General features: G+C 33.8%; 1 protein-coding gene across 3 annotated transcripts in view; it reads right to left on the reverse strand.

Moving 5' to 3' along the window:
* Nucleotides 1-1,676: 1,676 nt before the first annotated feature.
* SS18 (SS18 subunit of BAF chromatin remodeling complex) overlaps nt 1,677-14,322 on the reverse strand; it is a 32,410-nt gene continuing 19,764 nt past the window's right edge. Inside the window, exons 5-11 of one of the 3 annotated variants that reach the window (XM_015822280.1) lie at nt 12,009-12,230; nt 10,854-11,021; nt 10,280-10,384; nt 8,114-8,206; nt 7,313-7,429; nt 4,789-4,922; nt 1,677-3,235 (exon numbers count right to left, since the gene is read on the reverse strand). In XM_015822280.1, the coding sequence (XP_015677766.1) occupies nt 3,209-3,235; nt 4,789-4,922; nt 7,313-7,429; nt 8,114-8,206; nt 10,280-10,384; nt 10,854-11,021; nt 12,009-12,230 (866 nt within the window). In that variant the 3' untranslated portion in view covers nt 1,677-3,208. The remainder of the gene's footprint in view (nt 3,236-4,788; nt 4,923-7,312; nt 7,430-8,113; nt 8,207-10,279; nt 10,385-10,853; nt 11,022-12,008; nt 12,231-14,322) is intronic. The other 2 variants (XM_015822352.1, XM_015822426.1) reach the window with 2 other exon arrangements.

Raw genomic sequence — 14,322 nt, forward strand, 5'->3', positions numbered from 1 at the left:
GTTATCTCCAGTTGCTTTGGTCTTCATTTAAAACAGGCAATTTCCCCATACTACCTCCATACAAGAAAATGCTATAGGTACAAGTGTTTCTATTCAAATTAAGAATTTTGTTATGCAAAATACCATGCTAAGAAATTGTAGAATATTTTAGGGAATGAGAAAACCCAACTGGATTAAACATTTGCTATACTGTCTGAGATAGACTGCTGGTCCAAAATGTAATGCACAAAAATGGACATTTCCAATATTAGTTAGTGTATTTGGATTTCTCTTCATGAAAACAAATATTACATTGTAATTGGAAAAATAGGAAAAATTAAAAAAGACCAAGGGCCAATTTTCACCAAAAGGTAAAAGGACGTTGATTGTCAGAATATTTTTTCTGAACCCAGAACAAAGGAATAGGTCAAATGCTCTACATTATAGACTAAAGAATGTGAGTTGGATCTATGTCATGAATATGCTGAATTCATAAATGAATTTGTGCTTAAGAAAAAAATGTCCAGAATCTAATAGTCAAGAAAATAGTAAAAATTGTTTAAAGCAATTTACCAGCAAGTTAGCATGGCAAAGTATTTTGAAGAATCCTCATTGGTTACTAAACATATTCTTAATTTTATTCTACACAGTTTAGATGCTACCTTTGTATGGTTAGTAAGTCATGTCTATTTTTTTTAAAAATCGGGATTTGTAATTTTCTTTATATATTCTCATATACCAAAAACGGACTAGTTGGATTTGTTTTACTTGGCATGGACTTTTTCTGTAGCCATCAACTTACTGGTGTGAAAACCAAAATTTATTTGAAATGAACATTATTCCTTAATATAATAATGTAGTAATTTCTGGATTAATTACAAGAATTAGTTTTGTAATAATGATCAAGTGATTTAAACCTTCAAGAGTATTTATTTTGTCCAAGAACATACATATGTGCATGGATGCATACACACATGGCATTAATTGCTATAATGCTCTGAATCCTAAGCATACATTTTCCTTTCTTATTCTTAAGAAATAAGAATATATTTTTTTGGGTCTAGGAAAACAATTAGACTGTCATTTTGTCTCTTGCATTATTTCCTATTTCTGATTGCTTCTAACTAGAATGACTTAATTTAGGTAAGATTTTGATGCTGAATTTCCATTTATAGGGGGATACCATTGCATCACATAGTTAATATTACACTTTATTTAGGTTTCAAATTAAATTAAAACATAAGATAAAATGGAGCTATCTCTTAACTTATTTTAACCTATTAGAATAAGATAATGTTTGTCACCAATTAAACACTTTTAAGAAAATAGGACTGTTAATAAAACAATTAAATCTTGAAAATGCATTATTCCTTGGAAGAGAAAACCCAGAGGAAATTCTGCTTATTAAAACTGCAATTTTAAGACAACAAAAGATCTAGAAAGAAATTATTTCCTAATGTCAGTTAAGCATATTCTAAACAAGAAGCCATAACTATAACATATTGAATTCAACACATTTTTGCCTCAACATTTATCTAATTCAGTCACCTTGATTATAGCTTCACAGATCATGATTCCCAGAGACAATTGTGATAAAGTTCTAGAATAAAAATATAATTTAGTTATCCTATACAAAGCACTAAAAATAAAATAGAAATTCATTATAAATTTAAACAGTAAATTTAAAAGAGCAATTAGGATATTAAATCACAAATAATTTATTCTTCTGTTAAGAGTTAATGCAATACAATTTTAAATAGCAATGAAGTACACAGTGGTGGAAAATTGGCACTGAATCTAAAAGCATGTTATTCATATCAATCTCATATTTTCAGTTCAAAACTTGATTTTAATTGACATAAAAATATTCTCTATTTAGAATTATGGAAGAATGTATTTTTATGTCTTAATTCAGGTACTTCCTGCTATTTTCCTATCAAAATATACCAATACATGACTGATTTTATCAGCAACTTTTCAAATATCTGTCTGAATGTATGTATGCTTCTGTAACACAGAATTCAGTAATGCACCTCAAATACAGTAGGAGAGTCTTAAAGAATTTTGTATTCCCTGCTGAATCTGTTTGATTTAGATAGCAAATTTCTTTAATGTGGTATTGGTCAGAATTTATAGTTTACAAGGGAACTGATATTAAAAAAACACATTAAAATGTACTTTTGGTCTCATAATAACCAATACAAACATTGACATAAACACAATTGTATTTTCTCTTAAAAGATATTCACTCTTGAATGAGAAAGTTTAGACAAGTTTTACAAAAGCTGCTATACTATCTGTTACGTAGTAATTATTGTACTACAAGTTAAATACACTTGTGAAATAAAATACATGTCAACTTATCTATAATTTGTTTATAAATACTTTGTAAATTTAAATCAGGCTAAATAACACTTTTTCAAAGTCATTATTACTGCAATCAAAAAAAGATCACAGCTCATTTATTTGAAACCATTACAAGGCCATTAAAAATTCATATCGTTTTGAGTTACTGGAGGAAAAGGTAAACTGGTACAACCATTTGACAGTTTTCCACCAAGTGTTTTAAAATTACTTTATAGTAGACAGTGCTTTAGGTTTCATGATAATTCCATCATTTCAGTAGTTGGGATACGCAGTCTTCTTATCAGGATCTGCCAAATACATGGTTGCCTTCTCATCCAACACTGCGGCCAGCATACACACCCACAAATTCATCACTTCGCAGTTTGTATTTCTCATCTATTTGGGTTTCTGACCTTGCCAGCCTGTAGTGTACTGCCTTGCATATTCCACATGAAAAAAAATAATATATAAAATATTGCTGCTGTAAAAATTTTCCCTCACTCTTACAAAAGAATCTCTGAAAAATACTAAATTCCCTTAACCTTCATAAACATACAGTACTGCTCACATACTTCAGTCTGTAACTCTTTGATATACAGTTCTAAGCTCACCGCAAATTGTTTGTGAGTGTATTTTCTGTCCAATATTGCCATCTAGAGTACAGATGTATTTTTTTCCATAAGGACAATTACTTTTGTTTATAATTAGCTGAGAAAAGCTAACCTAGATAGGCAATATACTCCAATACAGCCATTTATTAACAAGGCAAGGTTGTCATTTTCTTTCTAAAATTAGATGCAATTGAAGATTTTCTTCAAAAGATGTTGACAATGCCGAAGAGACCATGAGGGTGCTAACAGGTACTGCTTATTAAATTATGTTTTCACTGCTGGTAATTTCCATACTGCCCCTATAAATAAATTGAAAAAGGAGGATAGTAAGTAAAGGGCAAAAATCTAAAAGTAAAACACATACATTCTTAGCACTGATTTCTTTTAAAGTAGGATTATTTCTTATTTCACATGTGAAAAAAGATACTGGAATTATACTTTCAGCAATATATTGGTATTTGATTTCAATGGAACTATTCAAAAACAATTCCATAATTCCATTGTTTTGTTCTTTGGATCCTGGAAATTTTTTTAAAATATCTTGCCTTGAATATAAAAAAATGAATATTAAAAATTACCCCCAAAAGCAAAATATGGTTTCCCAAACAGCTTTTTATAAAACATTTTAAATACAAAATGCATTTATTCTTTGTTTCTGCTTTTTAATTTGAGTATGTAAGTATAATTCTCTTCGAAAATAGATTTTTATCTCTGTCTTCAAGTAGAATAAGCATAAATAATATTTAGGAAACTGACACTGTAAGTTCTAGGATGAAATTTTGAGCATTGGCTCACTTATATAAAGTATTAGATGTGCCACCATTATATACAGCCCATTATTACCAACACAATACTCTCTTGGTACAGGATTTTTTTTTTAGCATCAATCTATATGCTACTAATATTCTTACTGTCTGTTTGTAACCTAAAATTGGGCAAAATTGGAATGTACAGTGCAATAACTATTGAACCAAGGTAATTCAAATGGACAAGTTTAGAGAATGGTGGGACCCATGATCCCCCACAGGAATGAAACTTTGAGAAGTTGTGGATGCTTCAACACCACTGGGCTTTCCAAGTACACTTCTCTGAAAACTATAGGTTGCATGGTGTAGGGCAGGGATGTCAAGCTGCCGGCCTGCAGGCCGGATGCGTCATGGCGAAACCGTGCCCACCTCATTGTCGGCAATGGAAAAAAAGTCGCGATATGTTGCGACACGTCACTTGATGTTGCGAGTTTAACATCCCTGGTGTAGGGGAAGATGGGAAGATCTTTCTTTCCTGCCTCCCTGTATAAGCTGGTGGCAAAGCCAACAGGTGAGCCATGATTGGTTGATTTGGAACTGAGAATGAGATCTGAAATTTCTTAACATTGATAGGTGGCATGGAAGGACAAGGGAGCAACTTGGATGCTTGCTTGCGAGGCAGACTGGCTGTGGGTGACAGTTGATGGCTGAGCCATTTTCCTCAGGGATCCTTTACTCGTCCGTGCAATTTTTGCCCACAGCTAACAGTGAAATAAACCAAAAGTAAATCATAAATCATATAAGCAGTGATGGCACTATCAACAATCTGATCTACTACTCAGAATCTTTGCTTTGGACCCATTACAATTCATCAGCCCATGCAGATGAACAGTAATGCCTATTAGCTCTGAAGACTGATTTTAATGTTCAACTGGTTACCTGAAAAATAAAGAGAACTTGTACAATGGTATATTTGTGATGCTTAATTTTACCTTTTATTAAAACTGTTTCAAATGAAATGCTTATATATTCATATAGAGTAGCATTTGAATTTGAACTTAAAACTTTAAATACTCATTAAAAAAATGTAACTCCAAGAACTGTACCTGGTCATATCCATAAGGCCTTTGTTGTGGAGGCTGGGGAGGACCAGGCTGCGTAGGTCTATATCCTCCATACTGCTGACCTTGTCCTTGAGGATAATTGGAATATTGAGGGCCTGGAGCACTTTGTGAAGGACCTACAATATTTGATACAGAAATTGATGCAATTCAGTCATTAAAAACACAAGTTTTAATATTTTTATTTCTCTAGATTTTGAATTTAGTTATAGGTAGTCCTCAATTTACAACCATTCATTTAACAACCATTTAAAGCTATGATAGTGCTGAAGAAACTGACAACTGGTCCTTGCACTTACGATCACAGCATCCCCACGGTCACATAATCAAAATTTGTGTGCTTGGCAACTGGCACGTATTTACAATAGTTGCAGTGTCCCAGGGCCACACAATCACCATTTATAGTATTTCCCAACGACTTCTGACAAACAACGTCAATGGTGGGGAAGCTGGATTTGTTTAATGACATGATTCACTTAACAATTGTGGCAAAAAAGATTGTAAAATTAGGCATGACTCATTTAACAACTGTACTGCTTAGTGACAAAAATTCTGGTCCCAAATAGTGGTTTTAAGTCAAAGACTACCTGCATGCAGATAGAAATGTACATTATACAAATATGGATTCTTATAAACTTTCTAGAAATTTTGAAGTCTTGCGGGGGGAAAAATCCTCCATTTTTCCTTAAGATAAGATAAGATAACCTTTATTGTCATTTTTTTACTGTGGGCACAACGGCACACATCAAAAATGAAATTTAGTTGCCCACTCTCAAAGTTTTAATATATGCAATAACCATTCTGATATCACCCCTTCTGGATCTAAGTTGACTTTGGAATTTTAAAAACATACATTAAAGGATATAGGTAGTCGTCGAGTTACAATGGCAATTAGGACTGGGAGTGCCATCACTAAATGATGTGGTGATAGAGCACGACATCACGTGACCATATTGCTTAGTGAGGGCAATCCCAGTTGTTGCCTTTAATCCCAATGCACACCCAATTCATTAAGTGGGAAGTGGAGGGAACCCCAAGTAAGAAATGTGAGATGCTGCTGAGGGCGGAAGCCTGGGGAGGACCTGGGAGAGCTGAAGCAAGTCATGTAGGAATTGGGGGAAGCTAGAGAAAACTTCGTGAGGCCCAGTGAAGACTAGGAAGGCCAGGGATATGGATGGCACACTGTGAGTAAAGGAAGGCTGGGGGGTGAATTGTGTGAACAAAGGAAGGCTAACGGATGAACGGTATGAATGCAAGAAGACTGGGTGTGTGTGAAGGGGTGTGACTTACCATTTACAACCTTTCCTGTCAGCTTCTCCATTGGCTTTTCTTGTGAAAAACCAACAGGAAAGGTTGCAAATGGTGATCACATGACATTGCAACCTTCATAAAGTGCAAGTTTTGCCAAGCACTTGAATTATGATCACATGGCCACGAGGGAACTATGATCATGATTCAGGCCCTTCAGCAGTTCAAGAAACAATTGTTAAGTACCACTTGTTCAGAGCCTTTGCAACTTTAAATAGTCACTGAAAGAGTGGTTGATAAGTAAGACTACTTGTATATAGCTTGGTTTATTATTCTTACAATGCCTTGTTTGGTATTTTTTAAAAGTAAGAATACAATCTAATTAGAAAATAATTACATATACTCTTTGAATGAATCTTGTTCTTCCATTTTAGTGCACTTCTTCTCTTCTGTGTAGAGAAACTGTACTGTTCTGATATGCTATTAAAATTCTATTGCAATTTATTATAAAACATTTGAGGAAATTAAGATAGTTATACAGTGATATCTTGGTACTCATTGTTAATTGATTCTGGGAGGTATGATGACTATCCAAAATGATGAGAATCGAACGATTTTTTCCCATAAGGAATAATGTAGTGAGTCACAAGGCATCCAACAACAAGTTCTTGCTTGTGCATTGAGTACCAAACAAACGATGAATATCAGGATCAAACTTTTGCATCAAAATATGTTGACTAACAAATTTGATGAGTTTCAAAGCAGCTCAGTACCAAAGTACCACTGTATAAGGATATCTTGTCTTGTTGCATTTATTGTTCTAAAAGAAAAGATTTCAGAGAGCGTTTAATTCTTTCTCAAAATTTTCAATTCTTTTTCATAAAAATATGAAAAAGATAGGAGAGAATAGGGGGGGGGGAATCCAATCTCCCCATTTTCTTCTCTGGAGTTTCACATTTCTATCCTCAACTCAAGGGAACCCTTTTTTATTTTTGTTTTTATAATTCCTCTTTAGAATTCTATTTTGCATACATGCAGAATTGTTTTATTATTTTACAAATATATAAGTTACTGGTAAATTGACATTTAAAGGATCAAAACAAAACTATGGAATCTAACTAAACAATGACTACCAAGCACTGCTACTACTGCATGTGTTTGTGTATCTCTTTCATTAACACAGGGAACTAAGAGTACATATGTTGCCCAAAGCCTTGTTTGATACTCAAGATTCCCTATACAAGTGTATCCTCTTACTTACCATAACCTTGCTGTTGTCCAGGATAACCCTGCTGACCTGGGTATTGTTGCTGTTGATAGCCTGGTTGTTGAGGTGGGGCTTGGTATGCATCTTGCTGCTGGCTATACTGAGCATTACCTGAAATAGGAAATGAAGCAAAAACAGTTACATGCTGTTTCTTCTGCATGTGTGTGTGTTTTTTAAAATGCACAGCAAACACCACGAAAAACAAAATGAAAATGCAGTTTTATATCAAAAACAAAGAAAACAAACCAAAACAGAAGATATTCAGCCAAGCTGCAGTTAAAGCCAAATTTGCAAGGCTAAACTGCAGTATTTTCACATCTCTGCCAAACGAGTATTACTTTTACTGGAACGTGATGTCATGACTTGATAAGGCCATGACTATGCTAAACAAACAAACAAACAAAAAAGACAAAATTAAAGACAGCTACAGAGCACAAACTAGCTACACAAATCAGCAAGCTGTTTCCTAGTGGCACTATATTTGTATGTGTACATACACACAAAATATAAACTGGACCAATGAGTTTATGTTCAAATAAAAATATTATTGAAAAATCAACTAATAGTGTTATAATAATTTTACTGCTGTTAGAATAACAAATTTAAAATTGTAAGTTTAGAAGTTTGCAAGAAACTGGTTCCCTGCCATTCTTAACAGCCAGCAACTAAAAGACTACAAGAGCTTTGCATGGGCAGGAAACAAGTTAATGTTGTGCAAGAAATGTTTGCTATTTTGTGGAAGGGGAGAGGAAAAGGAATGTATGTGCGCATGTGTGTGTGAAGGTATATAGATACCTCCTTCGTAGTAATGTTGGGAGGAATCCTCATAAGGCCTATCGTAGCCTTGTTCAGGATACGACGGTTGCTGATAACCGTAATCACTATGACCTACATCAATTCGACAAGAGACAGGAAGAAACGTTAATGGCCTCTGAGTGAAAACCCTATGAATATTTCATTTTACTGAAAAATCAGTGTCAGCTGGAAATACATAAAAAAACCTTCAAATTAAATTAGAAGGATTCACCAATAGGATTTCCTTTCTTACTGAATGAACATGTGACAAAAGGAAAAAAAATCAGCTAATGAAGTAGTTTTAGTAACATCACAGCAAGGAATGGTCTTACAGCTTCTGGTAAAAGGGTAAAAAATGTTTTTTATGAAAGAATTATTTAATTACAATGAACAAAGAATTCAATTATCATACTTTGTTGAACAACTGTTCTACTTATCTTCAATTCAAAAATGGATGCTATTAAAAGCAATGTGAACTATAATATATAATGTTCAATAAACTTTTATGATTTTACATGACACATTTATTAAAATACTAATACATTAACTAAAATCTAATTAAAAAAGAAAAATGAGGCTATCCTATACCATACAGCCATCTACCAATAGGATCTGCTTGACATTTTCATTCAAATCAGATACTTTCCTGTAAGAATCTAGTTCATTTGCACTATTGAAAACAACAATGGCTTTGAAAAAACAAGACATTTCTTGAAAGCCTATGCTAAAGTATTTTATTTTTAATTTTTTTTTGATGGGCATCACAAATTTAATTCAGCCATACAGCAATTTGTTTTTTTGTAGTGTATCTTCTCAACAGCTTCTCAAAGAAAGGACTATTTATAAACAATATTTTATACTCATACATTATGTGTTACACATATTTCAAATATAACAGAGCTCGCAAGTGCAAAAATTATGCCCCAGAGAGTACCTATAGCTTGCCAATGTTCCTTTTATAGCCCCCAAACACTCCCCGACTGAATGGCTCTGTAAACTTGGGACTTAATTTACACTTCAAGGGCTTTGAGAGTAAAAATGGCTGCCTTAACTGATGCAGATGCTTAAAGTAGCCATTTTATCTCTTAAAATCCCCAACCCTATCTTCAACAGCCCAATGTCTTCTTACTTTTGGAAATAGACCTTGACAAAGCCTGTTGTGACCTCTGAAATGACACCAGTCGCACAACCTTGCCTCAACTTACCTAGTTGCAAATAAAGCTTAGGATACTTTTTATAATTATTTATGTAACATCTTCAGTCAGACAGAACCCACTACATTCAATTACATTGAAAAAATAGTCTACTATCCACCATGAATTTTAATACATAAAAGTGTCATTCGGTCTCTTACAACTGCAACCCACATCTATTCAGTTTGTAATTAATCATACTATTTAAACATATAATTTAAAATTTAGAATTCTTAAGCAAAAACTCTCATCAGGATATACAAAGAATCAGATTTCTAACTGCTTTGCAATGCTTTTTAGTGTAATACATTTCAAAACAATGTGGTTTACTGGATTAAAGTGTTGAATTTGGATTTGGAAATCTAGATAATGAACAAGACTCAGCTACAGAATTTTATTATGTAGTTTAGGGCCAATCATTCTCTCAGTCCAATCTAGAGGTTTACAAAACAGGAAGAAGTGCTTTGTATGCTACTTCAAGTTTCTGAATGAAAAGTGGGGTTAAACATCTTATAAATAAATACATTTGGGATAATTTTCCTTTTAAAAAAAATATGCAGAAAAAATATACTTTTGAAAGAGAATTTCTCCTTTAAGGATTTTAGGATGAAATCTATTTTAGCAGACACGTTTCTGTTAAATCTTACTTTAAAACAACTTTCTATACGCGAAGTACTATTATAAACATATTATATAACCACCATCTGTGTGAAAAAAAAACTTGACTCTCTAGCAAAATGAGGGATTTATTCTAAAAATATGTATTGTATTTGAATTAAACTACAAATATTTTGAGAAAGCAATAAATTAATATTATCTTTTGGGTATTCAAACTATGGAACTTGAAAACGTTAATAAATAAAAGTATTCTAGTGATTAACAACTAAAATTTTGCTCAACCGTGGTTTTATGTATGTATCACTAATAATGGGCAGGTATATAAAATGGGAAAGTTAACATTATGAGAGATTACCATCAGGGTAATATTGCTGGTTCATGCCTTCTGGAGGACCCTGTCCACCATGACTGTATTGGTCCCCATAATAGTCTTCCTGGCCTGAGTACTGCTGTGGTGGGCCTGAAAAACCACAACCAGTCAATATGTAAATAATTTATTTTTTCTGTTAACACGCTCACTAATTTCTCAATGTCTCACCTGCAGACTTCCCCCACCCATAGCACTGTGTTTCAGAAAGTTTACTTAATGCTTTGTGTTTAATACATGTACGTATTGTAGAGAGCACCTTGAGCGTATGATATAAATGTGAATTTACATTTCACAAACATATAGACAATATATATTTAAGCTGCCCTCTGTGTCAGAAATACAGATTTCAACATTTATTGGCAATGTGGTGATTAGTTTAGTCTCAATTTATTTGGAGGGGAATCTAATATGACACATTTGACAATGGCTAGATGTCAGCATGCTTATAGCAAGCAAAATTTGCCTCAAAGTGATGAGACAAAGGGGGTTTCTATGCCTGCAACAACTAAGAGAAACTGAATGAACCGAGTAAAAACAATGTTCAACTTTTAAACCTTACCTTGCTGTGGAGGTCTATATGGAGGAATCTGCCTCTGTCCCATCATGTGATTTCCTTGATTAACTTGGCTTATCATTCCCATTGGCGGCTGTTGTCCCTGATAATGCTGTCCTGCTCCCTGGGGCATATTATACTGTTGAGATGGCGGCTGCTGGTGCATCATGGGACCTACAATGAGAAGAAACACAGCAATGTTTTAATGTTTTTTTTCAATTCTGAAATATTAATTTCTATCAATAGCACCCAAATTTATTATGTTCTATCAGTCTTGAAAATATGCCATAAGATTCTCTGCATGAAAAATGCACATAATTTACCAATCTATAATCACGGGTATCTTTTCTCTTAGTAATAAACAATGAGCCATTTTTATGTGTCCCAAGCTACCCTCATACACACAGAAATACATACACACATATTTACAAAATCCATGTTTTGTTTTTGTTGTGAAACATGAGGTTATGAGATTCACATAAAACTATCTGGTTTATTTTGCTTTTATAACCTCTTATTTAATAAATGCATTTTTGCAAGCACATTCAAAATTCAGTGGGGGGGGGGGTAAAGTGAGAAAAAAGAAACTTTTAAAATTTTGTTCTATAACATGTACAAGGGACTGTAGTCAAAAATTAAATTCTATATAGTGTATATCTATTAATATTTGTATCTTTGCTTTACATAGCATACATAGAAACACTCTCAGAAGCTTACAATCATCACAGTGAAAACCACTAACATCAAAATAAAACTCCAGGGAATCAGAAAAGATATCATAGAAGGAATGATTGCTCAAAGATAGGAAGTAACCAGAGAGAAGGCCATCTTTGTCATAACCACCAGTAAAACAAATCTCTGACAAGCAGATGTAGACTTTTTTCTGAGCACTCAGAAACTCTTGCAAAGGACATGCTAGCCTTTTGGGGCATTAATAAGTAAAAATTATTGATAAATTGTATAACAGAAACCATAGAAAAAAATTAAGAATCATCCTATTTTTTTCTTGACTATAAAAGCTAACCTATTAACATTCAGTGAGTAAAATCAGTGCAAATAAACAACCTCTTTAGAAATATTTTTAATAATTTAATAATGTAAAAGCATTACCTCTTGTGATAATTCTACTTTTAGTGGAAGGCCAACAATCTATTTCTTTACCTTGATTTGGTGCCATGTTTATATTTGGTCTGGGACCATAGCTGGCCATAGGTTGTCCTTGGCTTATTGTCATCTGACTCTGTCCAGGTATACTTTGTGAAGATGGCACTGAATGATTATAAGCTGCCATTGACCCATGATTATTTGAAGGTATGCTCATGGAGTTGTTTGTCATGCTAAGCTGGCTTGGTCCAGGTCCCTGTATGGGTATGTGGTTAGGCCCTTTAAAAAACAAAAAAATGAAAAGTATCTTTAAAATAAGTAATAAAAACTAAAAAATATTTCATACTTCAAAAATGTCATGAATAATCATAATAAATTTTCAACCCAACGCCTGTTATTTACAATAGTAATAGGTTCTCCTTTCAAACTAGGTCCATTCTAAAAAGTAGTAAATTTACAGAATGGATAGTATATCTATTTTGAAGTTTTAAAACTGCTCAGAGAAAATGAACTAGACTGCAGCTGCAATAATAGGTACAGATAATTTAACTATAGGTCAAAAATATACAGCTAACAATTTTTATATTGAATGTTATCATTTTCACTCTCTATGCACTATACTATTATCCTGGTACAATATGAACATCCCAATATCCTAATCAGGTTAGGAAACAAAAAAATAGTCTTTAGTTAATAGTTTGGTGTTTTAACAGCAAGAGTTGATCAAATAAAACTGAACAAAATTATATACCATGACTCATATCCTATTGTCTTCCAGGGTTTGAAACTTGTAGCCTGCCAACTTCATACACATGACAATTGGCAAAGAATTATGACAAAATACCTGAAGAATATTTGGCTGTTTACCCTGAAACTTTAATGTCCAATACTATGTTTTCATATATACACTGCTAGAGAAGTATGTATCTCAAACATGATCTGAGTTCAAATATTCTATGTTAAATCTGAAATTGATTACTTCAACCATTTTGGAAGCATTTCAAGCTCAAAACGACCCCATTTTGAATTCATCAAACTCAAAACAGAGTTGTTTACATCAGAAACAACTAGCTTAACAACAAGTTTGTGTCTGGAAGAAATATATTACCTTCAATACGACCACTCCGGTAAAATGAAACTTCACGTTTAATCACTATGTCTACCAGGAGTGGATTGGAAAACAAGTCACTGGTAATCTTCAATGTTACTAGTACACTAGTTTTAAAACCACGAACCTTCGGACTTACGTAAATAAAAGTGTCGCACACAGAGTTAAGGGGGGGTGATCGGATAAAGGGGGGGGTCCCAACATCTCTATCTGTTTGGCTGCTTTCAACTCCATCGCTGCCTCCAGCTGACCTTCTCTGTCTTCTTTGACTACTGAGAAGGTGCACACAGCCAAGATAGCTCCTGGCCGTTTGCAAGGCCCTGTGCCAGGCACACCTCAGCAGCAGCCGAAGAAAGACGACGGGGGTGGTCAGCTGGGGGTAACAAGGGTATCTGCAAAGTGCAGGGCAGTCAAAAGGACAGAATGGGGGAAAACAGGCAGGTGGGGGGTTGAAGAAGCGGAAGGTTCTCAGCTAACGATAGCATGGTTGTGGTCTAACAAATGCAACCAGGACTACCAAAACTACTTTCACTAAGTGATGCGTCATGTCACGTTTCACCTAATGACCATTTAGCTTAGTGATGAAAATTCTGGTCTCAATTAGGATTACCTTTATTTCTATACTAATTTTTTAAGAGCTAACTTAAATGAAATCAAAGTATGGTTCAGAGAATATGGCAAATCAGAATTAATTTAAGTTAGTGAACAAGTCAGAAAAATCAGAAAACAAACCATAATTTCTATCCCTAATTTGTTCTGACAACAAGCCTTTTATTTGGATGACACAGCTCCCCTTACTTGTTAATCTTAATACAGTGATAGGAAGAACGAGTGGGAATAATCAGTACATTGTTCAATAATATTCAAGAAATTAGAATATTACCTGAACACATTTTGGGATATTTCTTTTTTTAGGGTAAAACTGTACTTAACTACTCATTTAGCAATCGCAACTGGGACTGACAACTTCGTAGGCAAACTGTCACTAAATCTATTTATGATCTTACTTCAGTTTTCCTTTGCTTTACAGACCTGTAAATTCGTTGCTAAGTTACTTTTTCATCATTATTATTATTATTATTACTTTAATTTATACCCCGCCCTTCTCCCGAAGGACTCAGGGCGGCTTACAGGCAAATAAAAAACGGAACTATACAATAAATATCTAAAAACAATTAAAATATATATTAAATTAGCCTGTTATTTTTAGAAAAGTTATAAAATCCCTATTAAAATCCCTATACAATCCCCCCCCTAGGCCAA

The sequence above is a fragment of the Protobothrops mucrosquamatus genome, unplaced genomic scaffold (assembly GCF_001527695.2).
Source record: "Protobothrops mucrosquamatus isolate PMUCROS unplaced genomic scaffold, P.Mucros_1.0 scaffold_11, whole genome shotgun sequence".
Taxonomy (NCBI): domain Eukaryota; kingdom Metazoa; phylum Chordata; class Lepidosauria; order Squamata; family Viperidae; genus Protobothrops; species Protobothrops mucrosquamatus.